The sequence below is a fragment of the Pezoporus occidentalis genome, unplaced genomic scaffold, assembly GCF_034315485.1.
Source record: "Pezoporus occidentalis ecotype Australia unplaced genomic scaffold, CSIRO_AGI_Poc_V1 ctg226, whole genome shotgun sequence".
NCBI lineage: Eukaryota > Metazoa > Chordata > Aves > Psittaciformes > Psittacidae > Pezoporus > Pezoporus occidentalis.
The window spans coordinates 1,763,464-1,780,423 of NW_026914138.1; the positions used below are offsets into that span (position 1 = coordinate 1,763,464).

Genomic DNA, 16,960 nt, shown 5'->3' on the forward strand with positions numbered 1-16,960 from the left:
GGAACAGGATGGAGCAGGGGGATGTGATGGGGCACCTCGAGCTCATGCCTCTTGCTTACTGGGGCTGGTGGGATGTGGCACTGACCCTCTGCTCTTGCCTATGCGCAGCTTTGAGGTGGCACTGGAGAAACCACCCACTGAAAGCTACCGGAGTGGCAGAAACACCTTGATTTACCTAAATCAGAGGCAGATCCTCTGCCTTTGGTTGTTCTCTTAGACCAAGCAAAGCACCAGCCCCAGGCCCAGCCAGCCAGGTAAGAACAAAGCCAGCCAGGCTCATACAGGCTGAGCTCAGCCCAGCTCACTGCAGCAGCATCAGAGCTGGCTCCCACCTGCCATGGGGAAGAGAGAGTGTTGGTGCTGTCATTAATCTGCTGCAATTAGCTTGCAGTGATTACTTGAGCACACAAGGTAGATGGGGTTTTCCCCTCTCCTGGTAAAATCCCAGCCTGGGGGAAGGAGCAGAGGCTGCAGGAAGGATTTGGGGGGGAAGGAGGCTGCACTCGCATGAATGATGCGCTCCAGTTCCATAAATCACTGTCTCTGTAAAGAGGCAGTTTAGCTTCAGGAACGCTGGCATCTTATGCTGCTACCCAAAACACAGTAAGTGGAACAGCCCCACAGCTATGAAAGCTAAGGAGATGCTTACTCGTCTGTGAACAACCCATTCTCCTCCACACATGAAAGGCATCGATGCAAGAGCACAGATTAATCATATTGAGCTTCGTCAGTGTCTTTTACTGTCCCCGCAGAGTAAACAATTACTCTGCAGTGCCTCTGACCCTTCCCTGCGCTCCACTGAAGGCACAAGCGCATCCCGCAGCCCAGCCCAGCTCCAGGGATGTGGAACAGCAAAGGTCTCTCCTCCAACTCGGTTCCTTCTCTCTGCTTACATCCCTTAGCAAGGCAGAAGAACGGAGGTGCTGCTGGGCACAGACCTGGAGCGCAGTGCAAGGGATAACCCTCTACCGTGAGCTTCCAGCAGGAGGAAGCTGTGGGTGTAGGAGCGCAAGGGGAATGGCACACGCACAAATCCAAGAGTATTGCCTATGTGAGCATGAGCTCACAGCTCAAACACACACGTTAGGGCCCTGCCCTCACACCATCTGTAACCTCTGTAACCACACACATGATGCTATTCATCCTCATTTCCCCAGACGTGAAGATGCGATAGCGTTGCTCTGTTGTCAGGCAGCTATTATCCAGATGTAGCACATCCCTTTGATTAAACACCAAATGAAGATAAAGCACTGAACATTGCCTATTAAGTCGATTTGCCAACAGATTTCATATGTTATGGCAAAAAAAAAAACCCAAACCCAAATCACAGGAGTCTCATTTGTTCTTAGAGCAGAAGGGGTCTATTTAGTCTTCACTGCTGGCAAGCAACGTATCATGGGCATCTGTGGAGCAACATTTATTATTGATCTGCCTCCTTATTTAGGATAATTATTTCTCTTCTCTCCTTAAGATCTGGAAAAAGTAATTTAAAAGTAAATCTGTTCAGATTGGGCTTCTAATTGCTTCTGCTGGTGGAGTCCTACAGGTATCAGCATTGGCTTCAGGACAGCTTCGTAGCGTGTGCTGCCTTCTGACTTCATGACTTGCAATATTCCCTTTACCCAGGATATGGCTCAGCACAGCTTTACAGCGAGGCTGCCTTGGTTTCACCTGCAATGTGCCTCCTTCTGCGAGCCCTTTGGGTGCTGCTTCCCTCAAAGGGAGACTGATCAAGGTCGCTGGGCAGCACCCACAGCATCCCCTGCCATGGAGCTTGGAATCTTATGGACCACCATAATACAAGTGTACAATAATAGTAATAACTCCATGAACATACACCATGACACTTGGATTACAACCGCAGTTTTCCAAGTGACGTGCCCAAACATCTCTCACCTGAACCACACAGCGTTGCTCAACACCAAATGCAGAGCAACACACTCTGCTTAGGTTTATTAAGGTGCAGCAAAGCGGATGGAGGACACAGATTCCTCATGTACCCATTTGTTCGCTTGGCAGACAACTCACAGACCTGCAGACCATGATGCTGAGCTGTGGCATAAATGCTTCCTCAATGCACAGCCAGCAGCAGGAGGTCACAGCTCTTCCTTGAGATGCTGGAGAAGTGGATTTGCACCTTGCTGGAGCTGCTGGGAAATGAACTGATGGATCCGTACAAATCACTGCTCCCTTCCAAAGACGCAGCCTCTAGCAGTGTACGCACAAAGGAAATGGCAAAGGCTGTTATTTCAGAGATGCAGAAGTAGGGAAATGGCCAGAGTCTCAAAGAATTGTGCTACTACACATACACAAACCCACCAGACAGAGAGCTCTTTAATGACAAGGTGCTTAACCTCTAGCAGCATTCACAAGACAGGTTCTCTGCATGCAAAGCTCACTCACCACATTTGTGCCCCAGGGCACGGGGAGGTTTGGTTTGCATCACTCGTGGTACCCATGTGAAACTGGATCACGGTCGCTGCGGCTCTTTGCATTGCGGCAGGTGAGGTCTCTTTGTGCTGACTGCAGTAGGAAAGCTAAAATCCTTGTGAGCTCCCTCTTCCCAGTGCATTGAGTCGCTTTTGCTTCTGCTCCCCCCAAAGCCAGCGAGGAATAAACAGCTTCCCTACAGAGCAGCCCCAGGCTGCTGCAGGCTGAGGGCTCTGCACACCACTGGTCCTCTTGGAGTTAGGGCTGGGTCTCAGTCCACTTTTGCTCCTTTAAATCCTTTGAGTTTTTCCTCTCTGTGAGCAAGGACCCCCGAGCATCGCTCCCTGCTATGGGCCCTGCCTGCAGAGCCATCAAACGGGGTCCTTCATGGGTGCTGGTACCCTGCTGGAGGGGTTCCAGTGACACCCAGCACCCGGAGCATCCCCAGCACCTCCAGCTCCCTGCAGACCTGACCCTGAAAAATGCTTCACCTCTTGCAGCACCAGCACAGATGCAGGGTACAGGGGTTCTGATGCAGGGAAACCTTTGGTCCAAGCCCTCTGGGAGATGCTGGAGCTCGGCGGGAGGCTCCACAGCATCCAGGGATGCAGGCAGCAGAGCTTTGGGGTCGCATCAACAACGGGCGATGAAGCAAACAGCTCCCATCCAGCCTGTAGGAAACCTACTGGCAGGAACAGGATTTCATGCTTTCATTTGAGTTTTCTTTGCTCACTGAACCATTTGTTTCGCTGAAGTCAAAGAGGGAAGGAAAAGGATTCATCCACTCTACAATCCCCGGGATTGATTTTTTTTGCTGCTCTTTATGAGTTGACACAAACCATGCTGGAGAAGGTGAAGAAAGTATGTTTATTTCTGCTCGAAGACTGATTACATCACTATCATGGATAATGTAATAGAATAGCTTTATACCCTTGGGAGAAACCTAAGAATAAATATGAAAAAGTAAAAGATTTTGTTTCCACTGTCTCTGAAGATGAGTGATGATTAAGTGCTGTATTTACAGGGGAGTTATCATACTCTAGGCTCTGTGCTGAATAAATATTATCTTGAAAGGCTAAAAAAGTCCATTGAAATAGTTTAACTCACCACAAAATTAACCAAAAAAATACTATCCATGTGTTTGTCCCAAGCGAAGGTTAGTGACGGGTTAATAACCAAATCCACACGGGATCATTGTCCAAGAAAGGAGCCTCTCCCTGCTCACCAGGTCCCCTCGCAGAAGCAGCCTGGGTGGTTTGCCTCGTCTCGACTGATGAACTACTACTGGTTCTTCAGGCTGCAAGACACAAGTGAAGCACAAGTCACCCTGTGGTCCAGAGCTGGGCTCTGGGCGCTTCCAGCCTTCCCAGCAGCATCCATCCTGCTGCTCTTCCCATCAGATGGTGCCACCTCCCACCCGCTTCTTCCAGCAACTGGAGCTCCAGAGGAACCAGCACTAAGGCAGACCCGAAGAGAATGGGTCCTAAGGGAAACCTGCAGCTTTCTTTGTAATGGATCATGGAATACAGAATAATGGAATGGTTTGGGTTGGGAAGGAGCTGGAGATCATCCAGTTCCAACCCCTGCTATGGGCAGGGACACCTCACACTAGACCGTGTCACCCAAGGCTCTGTCCAACCTGGCCTTGAACGCTGCCAGGGATGGGGCATTTACCACTTCTCTGGGCACCCTGTGCCAGTGCCTCATCATCCTCACAGTAAAGAACTTCCCTATATCCAACCTGAACTTCCCCTGTTTCAGTTTGAACCCATCACCCCTTGTCCTACCTCTACAGCCCCTGATGAAGAGATGGCTAAAGCCAATTTTACGTGAGCAAAAAGGAGACTTCAATCCTAAACAAAACACACAGAAACTCTTTGTATCTAAAACATGTTGGTGAGTTTAAGGCCAGTTTTGTGTTTTATGAAAGAAAACTGCTGTAAGAGGCTGAAAAAAGGCTTTCTTTAGGTCCTCAAGTTACTCCACAGCAGCATTGGCGAGCTCAGGGTTACACTTTGGGCATCAGCCCAGTGCTTGTGCTTCACATTAAAACAATCCATATACCAACACCATGAAACAAAGATGCACGAACCATCCTGGGGCTTCCAAACCATGATCAAACCAGAAGGTCTCAGAGATACCTTTATTTTCACTTACATTAAAAGGGCACAGAGACAATTCAATCCTATCATGAGAGAAAGTATTACACACTCTCTCCTCATAAGCAATGTAGTTATTCAGCTGCTCTCTGGCACTGAAATAATGACAGATTAAAACGCCTTTCAATTCCATATACCTTTTAGAGCTATTCATCTTCTGGAGTTATTATCTCTCTAAAGGCTTCTTTACATTGCGGGCATCAGCCACTATAGGTTACAGAAAGCACACAGAATTTGTTGCTGCTACCAATATAAGAGTTGCCTTCATCAAGGGAAGAAAAAAGGCATTTGGTTTGGTTGTAAAACACAGGGTACAACTCAAATACTGACTACCACCTCCTGAATGTACTGGAAATCTTGCATCAAGGAGCGCATTGGGTCAGGCTGAGGATGTGCAGAAGGGAGCTCAACCTCCCACCACCAAGGATGGGGCTGGAAAGGTCCAGGGGAAACAGAAAGAGCACAAAGCAATGAAATGAAACACAATCTGACATGAAGAAATAACAAAATCTGACACAGAAGTCAGCCCAGGAAGCACCAAAGCCTTCCCCTAGTCCAGGAAATAGCCCCCAGGAAACATCCCTCATCACATCCCACAACCAGGAGCTGTCACAGGCTGTAAATACTTGTTTACTCCACCTAAAATAGGCTGAAAGCGCGATGGGATCGCAGTCGTAGTGGAGGGGGACACTTCTCCGGGTACCACAGTCACACTGTTGTGATTAGCTCTGCTCTCTGACTAGCTGAGAGCTTGTGTTAATAAACGTGATTCCAATGAGACATCTGTGCTCTCAATCAGAAAACAAAAGAGAAAAGCCTTGCCCAGGCATCAAGCCCGCTGTCGGTTGCTCCTCAGCAACTCTGGGCTTTCAGCAGGTAAAGGGATGTGCAGAAAGGTCTTCAGAGCTCACCCTCCAAACTCGGAAGGACCACTCTCAACCCCCAGGAATTCACCTGGACTGAATGCTGCACTCCTGTCGTAGGTTGAATTGATTTTAGCCCAATGATAGCTGCAGGCTTGGGTCGCTTTCTCTGCAGAAACCCTAAAACTAATCAGAAAGCGAGAGTTTGAAAGGGAAGCCTAGACATGTATTAGCATCTATGAATGTGTAAATGAGTGGTTATGAAACCCCAGAATATATTTGTGAGCTCTAGATATGGCAGAGAGGTCTGGCTGATCAAAGAGACAAAATAAAGGCGAGAAGACAAAATTCCTCTGCATGGAGGTGGGAATCATCATCCCCATAGAGTCAGACTCTTAATTACTAGGGCTGGAGCTCAGCCTCCAATTGCTGACAGCCAAGAGGGTGGGGGACTGCTCCCAACTCTCACTCCCCAACACATTATTATAGCCCAGAGATGGCACTTACATCAAACGTGGGTCTGGGCTCTGGTGCTCTGCCAACAGCATCTCTGTTCCTTTCATCCCCAAGCCCCTGAGGAGCTACTTCAGACCTGGATCCGGAGCCTCTGGGGCATCTTCCCCAGACACAGCTCTTCTCTCACGGGTGCAGCGATGAACAGAGCACCCGGTCCCCATCCCACGCCTGCATGTGCTGGTTAGAGGAGGGCAGTGATTTCGCAAAGCCCTAAATTAGCATTCACACACTTTGACCCCAGAATTCCAATATCCCCCAGCTTCTTTTATGACAACGTGGGGTTTTAACTCCCTGTTGCGTGTTGCAAATCGCTGTCAGTGCTGATTTGGGAACTTTGCCATTTACATAAACCAGGAAAGAGGGAAGTTTCTTTACTTCAGAAGCAGTAAGGGAAAAGGTTGGCACGTGATGCTCTCCTGGTGTTCAGAGATAACGTGCCCTCTTTCCCCATGAGCTGGTATTCCAGATGCCACTGAAAGGGAGCCAGTGATGGTGCCTTGCACCTTGCTCCTCATCCTGCTGCTTCTCTGCTCACTGGCATGGAAAGCAATCAAACAATGGCTCGATCATCTCCACACGTTCATAAATCCCTAATTAAAGGGTTAGTGCTCCCGCAGATATTCCAGAGTCCAGTCCTATTCCAAACCTATCCCAGTGCCCAAGCTGGGGCTGCGCAGACGTTCCCATCGGAACTGCCATGAACACTGCCTGCCCCCTGACATGAACAGGCTGTGTGCCCCTTTGTGATGCCTTAACAGAGAGATTCCCCCATATCCAACTCTCCCGCAGCTCCTGGCTCTGTGTTAGGATAAAAACCAAGGATGCATTCCCCTTTATTTTCAAATATACGGCTTAAAGTACCTCCCCCTGTGAGAAAAAAATGGGAGCTCATAGATATTATCTTGCTTTGCATGTTCACTGGCCTGAGGGATGAGAAATACCTCACTATCAGCCACCTCCTCCTGCATCTTTCATTCCAAATCCCAGCCAAGACACTTCCATTTTCCCCCCTGCCTTTTCCCAATCTTTTGCTCAAACAAATCCAGTTGGAAGCATCCAGGCAAGCCCTGAAACCCCTGCAAGCACTGAGCTCTATGCGCCAGACGCAAGGGAAGAGCTCAGCTCCAGGGTACCCAGCCTTGAACTCTGCTACAGGAGCACCACTGGTGGCCATGAAGCAGTGGAGGCCCTGATGGCACGGGCTGCTAAGCAGCAGTTCAAGGGCTGCTGCGTGCTGGGTTATTTAAAGCTACTCCAACCATGAGTTGCTCTCTGGAGAGCTCTCAAGGACTATAATAAATAGCCACAACTTGACTCATTCCTCATAAACATCCTTCTCTCCTAAAGCAGCTTCTCAGGAGACTCATCTGATTTTGGGTGCTTCCAGCCTGTGACCATCTTCCCTCCAACCTGTGCCCAGAGCAAAATCCCTGCTCTTCACAAACTGATCCCCCAGCCCCTCTTCTGCTTTTAATTTGTTAATTAGATGAAGTATGACACTGACAGAAAGTGTTTTGTTGCCTTGGCAACTGCAATGCACTGGTTTCAGACCGAGTTACAAGGAATCGGACAGTCTTGACACTAACCAGCAGTAATGAGAAGAGCCCAAGCCAGTGGGTGAAACGCTTACCAGGGGAGGTGGAAGGGCTGCATGGGGGATGCACTGAGATATAGATGATTCTTGTAGCTAGGAACATGAGCTGTATCAACCGCTTTACCTACCCAAATTCTGCTGCTTGCTATTACCACAAGCACCCTGTGCAGCTTACAAACACCATGTACGAGGGCATCATCGCAAACAGAAGAACTCTAGCCATGAGACCCCATGGCTGCATCACTGGGTCCAGCCACATTCAGCATCGCACACGGCTGTTACAGACCCATTGGACCTGATGCAGGATAAAAGATAGGGGTAACTCATCCCCTCAGTCCCATCGAGAGGACAATGAAGCTGCAAAAGCAGCTTTAAACAAGGAGAGTAAAATCTGGTTACATCCTAATTACAGGGTGGGAAGAGCTTTTGTTGTGCGCAAGCCCAAGCTGCCAGTCTATTGTCTCCCATGCTCCTGCACTTCCTATAGGCCTGAGGAGAGATGTGCCCTGTGCTCAGATACTTGGCCTCATACAAAATTGTGTAACAATGAACAATGGATGGAGGAAATGGAATAATCAGAGCAATTCCCCATAGAAATTGGTCAGACGAATGCCTCTAATTGGCATTCCATTATTACATTTGTAGCACACTCTCTTTTGAATGTATTACTTTGTTTCCTCTTGTGCTCAAATGCCCATGAAAATCTCTCGGGACCAGATTTAAGTCATTATGAATAAATGATAAGCAACTAAATTTAGAAGGACTGATAAGAATATTAATTTGCAGAAGAGGAAGGTCCTTCCGATGAAAGCCTGCAGGCCCCTGCGCTTGCTGGTGTTCCCTGCACAAGCTGGCCTGATGCATCCCAAGATGAAGGAGGAACGGGGCTGCAGAGCTGTCTAAGCGTGGAGATGACACGCTGCTAATTGCAGGAGCCTGAACAACAGCAGCAGAAGGTGTGGGGATAGAAGAAGGATGTGCAGCTCCCTCCTGACGCTGAAAAGCATCAGTGCATCTTTCCTGCACATCTCTATTTGCTGTCCAGGCTGCTCTGGTTTGAAAGGAACTCCTCTAGCCTTCGCACTAACACCAATAGCAATAATGATGCAAACTCAGACGGATTGGCAGGGGAGGGATAAATTGCAGCCTGTGCCCAGGCAGCTCTCATTCCAGGTTTCTGATGGGAAGAGCTGTCAGCTCTTTCCCAATGGGGGGAATCTTGCACTGGGTAACCCAATGGAGCAGGGATACCCCATCAGAGAGCTGTGCTATAAGAGGAAGGGAGACAGAGGCAGGAAACTTGCTGAAGGTCCTTGTTGCTGGTTCTCATCATCCTGCCTCATCTTTCAGACTGTCCTTAAAGGCACCTAAAGTATTTCAGTAACTAATGACACCTTTTATATTCCTTTTCTAATCTGAGCAGTCCTGAAACAGTTCCCAAAGCTCACATGTAAGTGAATTAAGAGAGATTAGTTCATTAATCTACTCTCTGGTGCCATGTATCTTTATCACTTCATTTTAATAATTTGTACTAATTGACAGAGCAGACTCCCTCCAATCTCAGAGTCGGGTAACACATAATTGCTCTAAATCACAGCATAAACATTTTCACTTGGAAACACTAAATCCCATTATACTCCCCATGCAGTGTGCAACACATTATTCTACATACTGATCCAGGCAGAGACAGACAGGAAAAGGAGGAAGGTACCCACTTGGTCTGATGTTTGGAGCCCTTCAGGTGTGCGTGGTACTGCTCTATGGAGTTCAGGGTGACGCTGCAGATGTTGCACGTGTAGCTGCGCTTCAGGCCTGCAAAGAAAACCCGGAGCCATTAACTGTGCTCCCTTAACAGTAACCCCTCCATTTACCCTCCCAGGCCAGGGTATCCAAGCACCAGTGAAGCCTAAAGGGATATTTTAAAGAGGCACAGACCAGACAAGCAGGGTACAAAGGCAAATCCCTCCTGGAGCCTGCGGTGCCCGCAGCACCGCATCCCCCTCCTGCGCATCCCCGCAGAGCATCCCTGCGCTCCCACTATCGAGCACACGAGGCTCCGCTCATTCCTCCGGGGGTTTCGTGGCAATCACAATTCAGAGCAATTCCTCATTAGTCCATTTAGGAGACAGAACTTAGGAACTTTATTTTCCCTTGCAAAGGGACGCGCTCTGATTTATCCACCTGGGCAGCGAAGATCAAAAGCTGGAAGCTTGGTGCAGGTACGAGGTGGCCTGGATGCTGGAAGCATATTCCTGATGGATTTACTCTTGGCTGCGATACCTGTCTCAGTCCCTGCCCGCAAGCAGCCTGCACTTGGCTAATTTTAGCCCTTTGCAGCTACAATAACAAACAACTATTTATACAGCCGCTGCTCTTGCTGCTGGCCAACTGAGCACCACTGAAGTAGAAATAAGAGCTGTGGTTTCACACGAGAGATGCTGGGTTTGGGTTTGAGGCTGGTTGTGGGGTTTTGTTTGATTTGGGTTTTTTTTTACCTCCCACCAAATCTCTTGGCTGCCTCTCTGCTGCTTCCCGTTTCATTGTTTGATTGCCACAGTTAGAAGTGATTTCCGAAGTTAACTACGCCGCCTTTTATCGTATTGTGATGCAAATTGCAGGGGACAAGATCTAAGCTGCTGAGCAGGTTCCTGCAGGAGCAGCTAGGGCAGTGACTGCGCTGGGCACAAGCACAGGTCATACCCATAGAAGGTTTATCTCCTGCTAGCAAAGAGGAGACAAACAGCATCAGCAGCACTGAACCAACCCCCAGAAACACCTCCAGAGCAGCAGCAGTGGGGACTATGGCCTGTACCTGGCTCACAAGAGCTGCAGGACCATCAGAGAAGTCACAACCCCACAGAGCAACACCCACAGCTCCCTCCATGGGGAAGGAGCCGGGTCTGAACAGCCTTTCCCTCTTAATGCGCTGCTCTGCCTCTGGGCACAGATTGCAGGGAAGGAAAAAAACCCAGGCAATTAAGGAGATTCATGCACATCTCAAAGGGAAGCTGCAGAGCAGTTTATAACCAAGTCACAGAACCAGTCTCCGAGTACATTCACTGCAAAACATCCGAGCTGAGGAGCTCAGCCCAACCAACCCAGCCTGTGCCCTGCTTAGTCTGCTAAGATCAAACTTCCCACCTCTGAGACATCCAGCAGGCAGCAAGCAGAATGAGAGGTGAAGGAGAAAAAGCCGTTCCCTAGGACAGCCTGCTGCCCACCGGCTGCTGGAATGGATGGGACGAGCTTTGATTCCTCTCGGTTTAGATTGAAAAAGGCACATTTTGGTCCATTTCTGAGGTATTCCTTCTTAGCACCCTGGTGCACTCCTCCCTCCCCTCCTCTGTGCCTGCCTAGCCCTTAATTTGCACAGTAATGTTCTACTTCGCCTTTGTAGACAAGTTTTCACCCAAACATTCCTGCATTAGCATCACTGACATCACACGCACATCGGCATTACCACGACCATCGATGCTAAAGCAAACCCTATCCTGTCCTCCTAGGAAATAAGGGAATTGCATCTTTAAAGCCCCTGCGGTCAGGTTTTGGCTTTGCACTGATTCACATCCATGAGGATGTGAACAGATCGTTTCAAGCTTAATTGAAAGGCTCTGCTTAAAAATAACCAGAGGTGGGGGGATTCTCAGCACGGGCTGCTCCGCTCCTCAGGAGCGCTTTTAATGTACCATGTAATAGTCTCTCTTGACTTTCTACAGGACTATTTCTCTGCAGAAATTGCTAGAACAATTCACTTAGAACAAGTGATGTACGGCAATCCTCAAACCTGAGCAGTTTATGCTTACCATAATTAACTGCAGGGGATGTAGCTACACGTAGCAGTGTATCTACGGACTCCCCCCAAAATCGCTTTCTGCTGAGCTTCAGGCACTAGCTGCACTGAGAGCCCCACTTCTCAAACACCTCGTCTACCTCTCATGTAGGAAACTTGGCCCAACATACAGTGAAACAGCTTCTTTGACAAAATATGCCATAAATATTGGGATGAGCACTTGAAAATAGCAAGCGAATGATAATGCAGAAGTATTGGAAGAGTCACCCATGGTTTATGTGTATTGGTATGGTAGGGAACAAAAACCGAACTGCAAATATGCTCGTGGATGTTCTCCTGACTTCATTCTTGGTGCTGCAGGACTGGTTTTAGTCAAACCCTCTGTCCACGATGCAGGGGAAAGGCTTTGCATGGCTGGCGTGGTGCAGCAGCACCATGCTGCAGTGTGAGCCCTCAGGCCGTGCCGCAACCACTGCAGGGCAGAGATGGGAAGGGGCGGGGGAAGTAAGAAACTGGAAATACTTTAAATTAAGGTAATAAGGTTCTAATGCTCAGCAGCTAATTTAACAGCACACATTAACAGCAGCCTTATTGAATCTTAATTACCTGTGTAGGTGGAAACGCCATCAGTGATTACAGTTCCTAACCGGGGACACTGATTTTATCCCACCAGCATGTCAAGGCTGCTCATGGTGATGAAGAAGGGGGACTCCTGTCCCCCCCTCCCATGGCCAGCCTGGGAGGGACTCCAGGATGCTCCGCTGCAGCGGCTCTTCCTGACGGCTGGAAAATGCTGCCATAGAATGGGCTGATTCCATGAACTCCCTCGTGCTCAGCAGAATCACACATCTGCCAACGCCAACAGCCCTATTTTAGGTGGATGGAAACAACACCCGGACTGGAACAAAGTTGGAAAGGCACCAGGAACCACACCACTGTGCTTCCCAATGCCACGCTGCCCCGGAGCAGCCCCATTCCTGAGGCAGGACAAGGGCTGCACCCAACAGAAGGCGGTTGGAGTCAAGCCTTAGCACAGCAGGCAGCCTGCAATAGGCTGGTGGCTGCAACCAGAGCCGTCTGTGCTCTCATTTCGTGTTTCTTATTGCATCCCCACAACACATCGACATTCCTCGCCCTGCACCGTGGCATGCGTTCATTTAAAATTGAATGGGCTCCTATATCCATCAAATAAAATATTAACAAGTCGAGTCATTAATGTCATTCTGCATAAAGTGCATTAAAAGACATTCCAGGGCAGTACCTGTTAAATCGCTTTTTACTAACCAACAGTGGCAGCAAAGAATGGAAAGTATTTATAAGGCATACAAAGAAATTAGGAGCCGAGAAGGAAAATGAAACTCAGCACTTTGGCTGACTTTGCCAGACACCATCTGCAACTATGGCATTTGCAACGGCTTCAGGTGACAAATCCCTGTGCAGCCATCCCCATCCTGCTTACTGCCCGTTCTAAGCAAGGATGGGATGAAGACGGGTCTGTGTGTGTCTGCTGCTCATTTGGTTCGTTCAAATGGATGGGATAGGGCACACTGAATCCATGGAACGAAGGAAGCTTTCAGTCACTGCCCCAGCCTTGAGGGGGAGCGAGTGTTTTGCTGTGGGTTCTGGCTCCGCACCAGCAATCCGCAGTGCCCGGCATCAATTCAGTTCCCTATGGATGAGCTCGGATGGGCTCTGCTGTGAGGCCCCTGCAGAGCCCATCTGCACCAGAGGAGGAACCAGAACCCTCAGCGCTGGGTGATGCCAGATGTGAAGCGAACCAAGACCTGATGGAGCAGGGATGCAATTCCCTTCATGCCAGGCGCAGGCTGCGGGAAGGCAGGAGCTGCCAGACGGAGCCGCTTGTGCTCCGTGCTGCTGAACAGGCACAAGCTGTCAGGGGCAGAGCCCAGGATTCAGGTTTGGCACCACAGCACTGGCTTTTGCCTCTTTACGACCTGCTCCAGGATGGGCTGGATCTTCCTGCTCTTTTAGGGCATCTCCATGTGCTCTCCTAACAAGTAGGAACAGCGGTGTTCCTTGGAGCAGGGATCCTGGACCGGCTCTGCTGGAGGGCTGGGAAGGCTCATGAGGATGCTCAAAGAGATGGCGCTGGACCCTAGATGGTTGTGCGCTGCAACCAACCTGCCAAGTGCCCTCTGCTCCACCAAAGCATATGGGACCGTGGACCTACACGGACCGCAGCTTCAACTCAATACTCGCTGCAGAAGCAGTGCTGATAGTGTGTTATCTCCCTTTAGGGTTGGTTTTTCTCCTTCTCTTTCTCATTTCCAAGAAGAAAATAAGACTTCAAAATTGCAGGATGAGCACTTGGCAAGAAGAACCGATGCTTTTGTTCCCTATAAATATCAGTTATCCCAAAATACATCTCTATCCTTGTTTCTCCAAATACACATTCATATTTATCAATAAATATTTTATCGTAGCCATTATCAGAGCATCAAAGGCTGCTGAAATGTTGTACTGCAAATGACACGGCTCGTTCCAGGCTCACACAATGCATCTAATGTTTGTCTCCCACAGCAGTCAAAATAGAATGAATATTTAAGTTGTGATGGGGAGAGCATGGAAATGGAACGAGTCTGTGTTCTAGTGCACACCGAGGCAGGGAAACAAGCACAGGGCAGGGAGAGGGGCTGTAACCTGACATAGGAAGTGATGCTCGGACAAGATGTCACTGCCAGCCTGGGTACCGCTGAACTTAGCCACTGTCAGCATCTCTCTTGGAGCCAGACATGACTTCATCTGCCAAGGTAAGGCTGTTTTCTTGCACAGAGGCAGAGCTCATCCTATGCTGGCTATTGCACAGATCTGCCTTTACATCTGTAATGGTGTGCTCTACACTCCCAGTGAGGTTAAAAACCAACAGGGGCTGATGAGTACACAAAGCCCTCCAATTCCGACTCTCCTTAGGCACAAGCTAAATGAATAAAACACTTCACAACTGATTTATTTACTGTTAATGACAGGCTTAGCCACTCTTGAGCTTGGCACAGTTCAAAGTACTAAGCACTTCCATGGTATTGTCCTGGGTTTTATTTCCCTGCATATTCTCGACAGCGGGCAGTGACTCAGCCACATGAATCATTTATGGCATTGTGAGTCACACTAGGTAGCACATGAAGGATCTGGATAACCATTACAGGGTTTATTTCAGAAAAAGAAACGCACAATATGCTGCATAGCCATTAGTATTTACAGGGAAATTATTTCATTTAGCAAGGTAAAAAAAAAAAAGGAAGGTAATTTTCAAGTGTTAACACAGTGCTGGCAAGGCAGACCTCCTCTCCTGCGGGATGCTGAAAGTCAAACCTGCACTTTCTCCTCTGCCTGCTTCCCATGCGTTGTGTGCACACAGGATTATAATCAAGGCCACAGAGAAAACCTCCAGCAGGAGGCTCGTACCTCTCCTCCTGCAATCACACCTCCATGTGAACAATGGGTCTAGATAAGCGCTCAGCCTGAGCCCCATCCCCAGCCTGGGTAAACCAGCACGGCTTCATCAGCAGGCACCGAGGGATGGATGCATGGATGGGCAGATGCATGCATGGATGGATGAGCGGATGGATGCATGCATGGAAGGATGTATGGATGGATGGACAGATGCATGCATGGATGGATGGACAGATGGATGTCTGCTCTGCCTTCAGCAGGAACACAGAAAGCCTGTGTTTAACATACCCATAGGAAATGCTCAGTTCCTCTTTGCTGCTGCTGACCCAGGGCCATCGCAGTGCTTTACAAGCACTAATTAAACCACAGAAGACAGCTAATGCCTCGCTCTCCATCAGAGAGATGAAGGGAGCGCGCTCTGCCTCCAGCACATTCAGCCCCATCCCTATTTCCCTGCAGGGCTGAGCGCTCTAACGTGTTCTCCTCTAGCTCCCAGGGATAGTCCACACTTGCTCAAGGACACAAGCGAGTGCTAATGGAAGGGACTATTTTAGGAAGAGGCAAAGGAAATTTTGAAGGATGCTTCTAAACCAGCAGACTCTCATCTTAGGGAAAGGAGGAGCAGCAAGAACATCACGCTCTCCCCTGCATCACTTAACTGGTGGTGCACAAGCAAAGAAGCATCGCTGCCATCACCGCATCCCATGGGAAGCTCGCCCTGGTGCCCTCACCTCTCAACTCGCCCAGGTCCAGGGTCTTCCCCAGCTGCTCCAGGAGGTCAGCCCTGGCCGCGTTCTTCTTGTGCTTCTTGCCATCGTAGTGCTGCTGGGCCATCATGGGGTTGTTGAACCAGGCTGCGCAGAGCTGGCAGTACCGGTCCGAGTCCCGCCGCTGCGGTGGCGATGGCACCACCGGGGCACTGTCCGTGTGCGGCTGCTTCAGGGGGTTCAGCGTGGTTCCTATGGAGGGAGATGTTCAGAAGTGAGGCGTCAGCACGCCCCGAGGCTGAGCCCACATTAGGCACAACGAGCAGCAGGGGCCCACTGGGTGTTCTGGGTGATGCTGCTCAGACACGGACCGTTTCCCATCGGACAAGCAGCATGGAAAGGTAGCACGGGGCTGCTCCCCAACTCTCCGCATTGCCCGAGCTGGGAAAGCAGAGTGCTCTCATCGCAGTTACACATCTTCTCACTGTTGTGACTAAACCTGCTAAACTTACCCTGCTCAAACTGCTACTTGCTGACAGCAGAGAATAAACAAATCGTGCGAAGCCATCTACTCCTGAAGACAGAGACAGGTTTATCGCTATCTCGGGGTTCTTTTCCAGTTGTTCTCCGAAAGAACAGGGAAAGCTGTAGGAATTGTCATTTGTCACCGATGGAAAAGAAATGATTCAATAGTCAGTCCCCTCGTTCCAATATCTTCACGTTGTGGATTGACCAGCAGTCCCTGACCTTGATTTAATCCCATTTCCCTTCAAGAGGCCATTTGGGAACACAAACACCATTTCAGAGACAAATGGGTGATTTACACTTATGGAGCTGCCCTTTGTTTGCCAGTTTTCCTGCTTTGTACAATGTAAGACGCAGGAAAACAGGTTCAAGTGAAAGAAAGTTCAGATAGATACAAAAATACACAGCTTCATTATTACACCTGATTGAAGAATTCCCTTTTATGTGGTTTTCCTTTTCTTTTCCAGTCTGCGACCTAAATAATGAACAAACCCCTCCCTCTGGCATACCAGAAAAGGCAGTTTTAGGTGGTGATGAGGACCTCACTCTGCTTTGATCAGGAGGCCCCGTGTTGCTCCAGCTGAGCCCTGATGAGAGCTGGGTTGGCAAGGGATGAACCCACCTCGGTGCCTGACACCAGGAACGGCAACAGAGAGCAAAGAAGGGATGTATTTAGATGTATAATTAGGCCTGAAGCCCACTGTGATTGACTTCACTGCTCAAGATAATTAATATTGTTATAAATCTTCCTGCTGACCTGCTCGGGAAGGGCCATCGATTAACTTCCCTCAAGGAAATCCTATCTTACATATGAAATTACTTCCAACCTTATCACTTTCAGGGGGATGATAAGCTTCTATTGTTTTTGATGACAACTGCCAAGATCTGAGAGGATGAGGGCATCTGGACCGTTATAAACAACCAGCGCTTACAGCAGCCCAGGAGCAATGTGTTGTATTGGACTT

The 16,960-nt window shown here is 49.1% G+C and overlaps 1 protein-coding gene across 4 annotated transcripts in view; it reads right to left on the minus strand.

The window, feature by feature from the left end:
* Positions 1-3,283: 3,283 nt before the first annotated feature.
* ZMAT4 (zinc finger matrin-type 4) overlaps positions 3,284-16,960 on the minus strand; it is a 56,310-nt gene continuing 42,633 nt past the window's right edge. For all 4 annotated transcript variants that reach the window (XM_062621049.1, XM_062621048.1, XM_062621047.1 and 1 more), the window contains 3 exons: positions 15,495-15,722; positions 9,278-9,374; positions 3,284-3,727 (listed from right to left, as the gene is read on the minus strand). In XM_062621049.1, the coding sequence (XP_062477033.1) occupies positions 3,712-3,727; positions 9,278-9,374; positions 15,495-15,722 (341 nt within the window). In that variant the 3' untranslated portion in view covers positions 3,284-3,711. The remainder of the gene's footprint in view (positions 3,728-9,277; positions 9,375-15,494; positions 15,723-16,960) is intronic.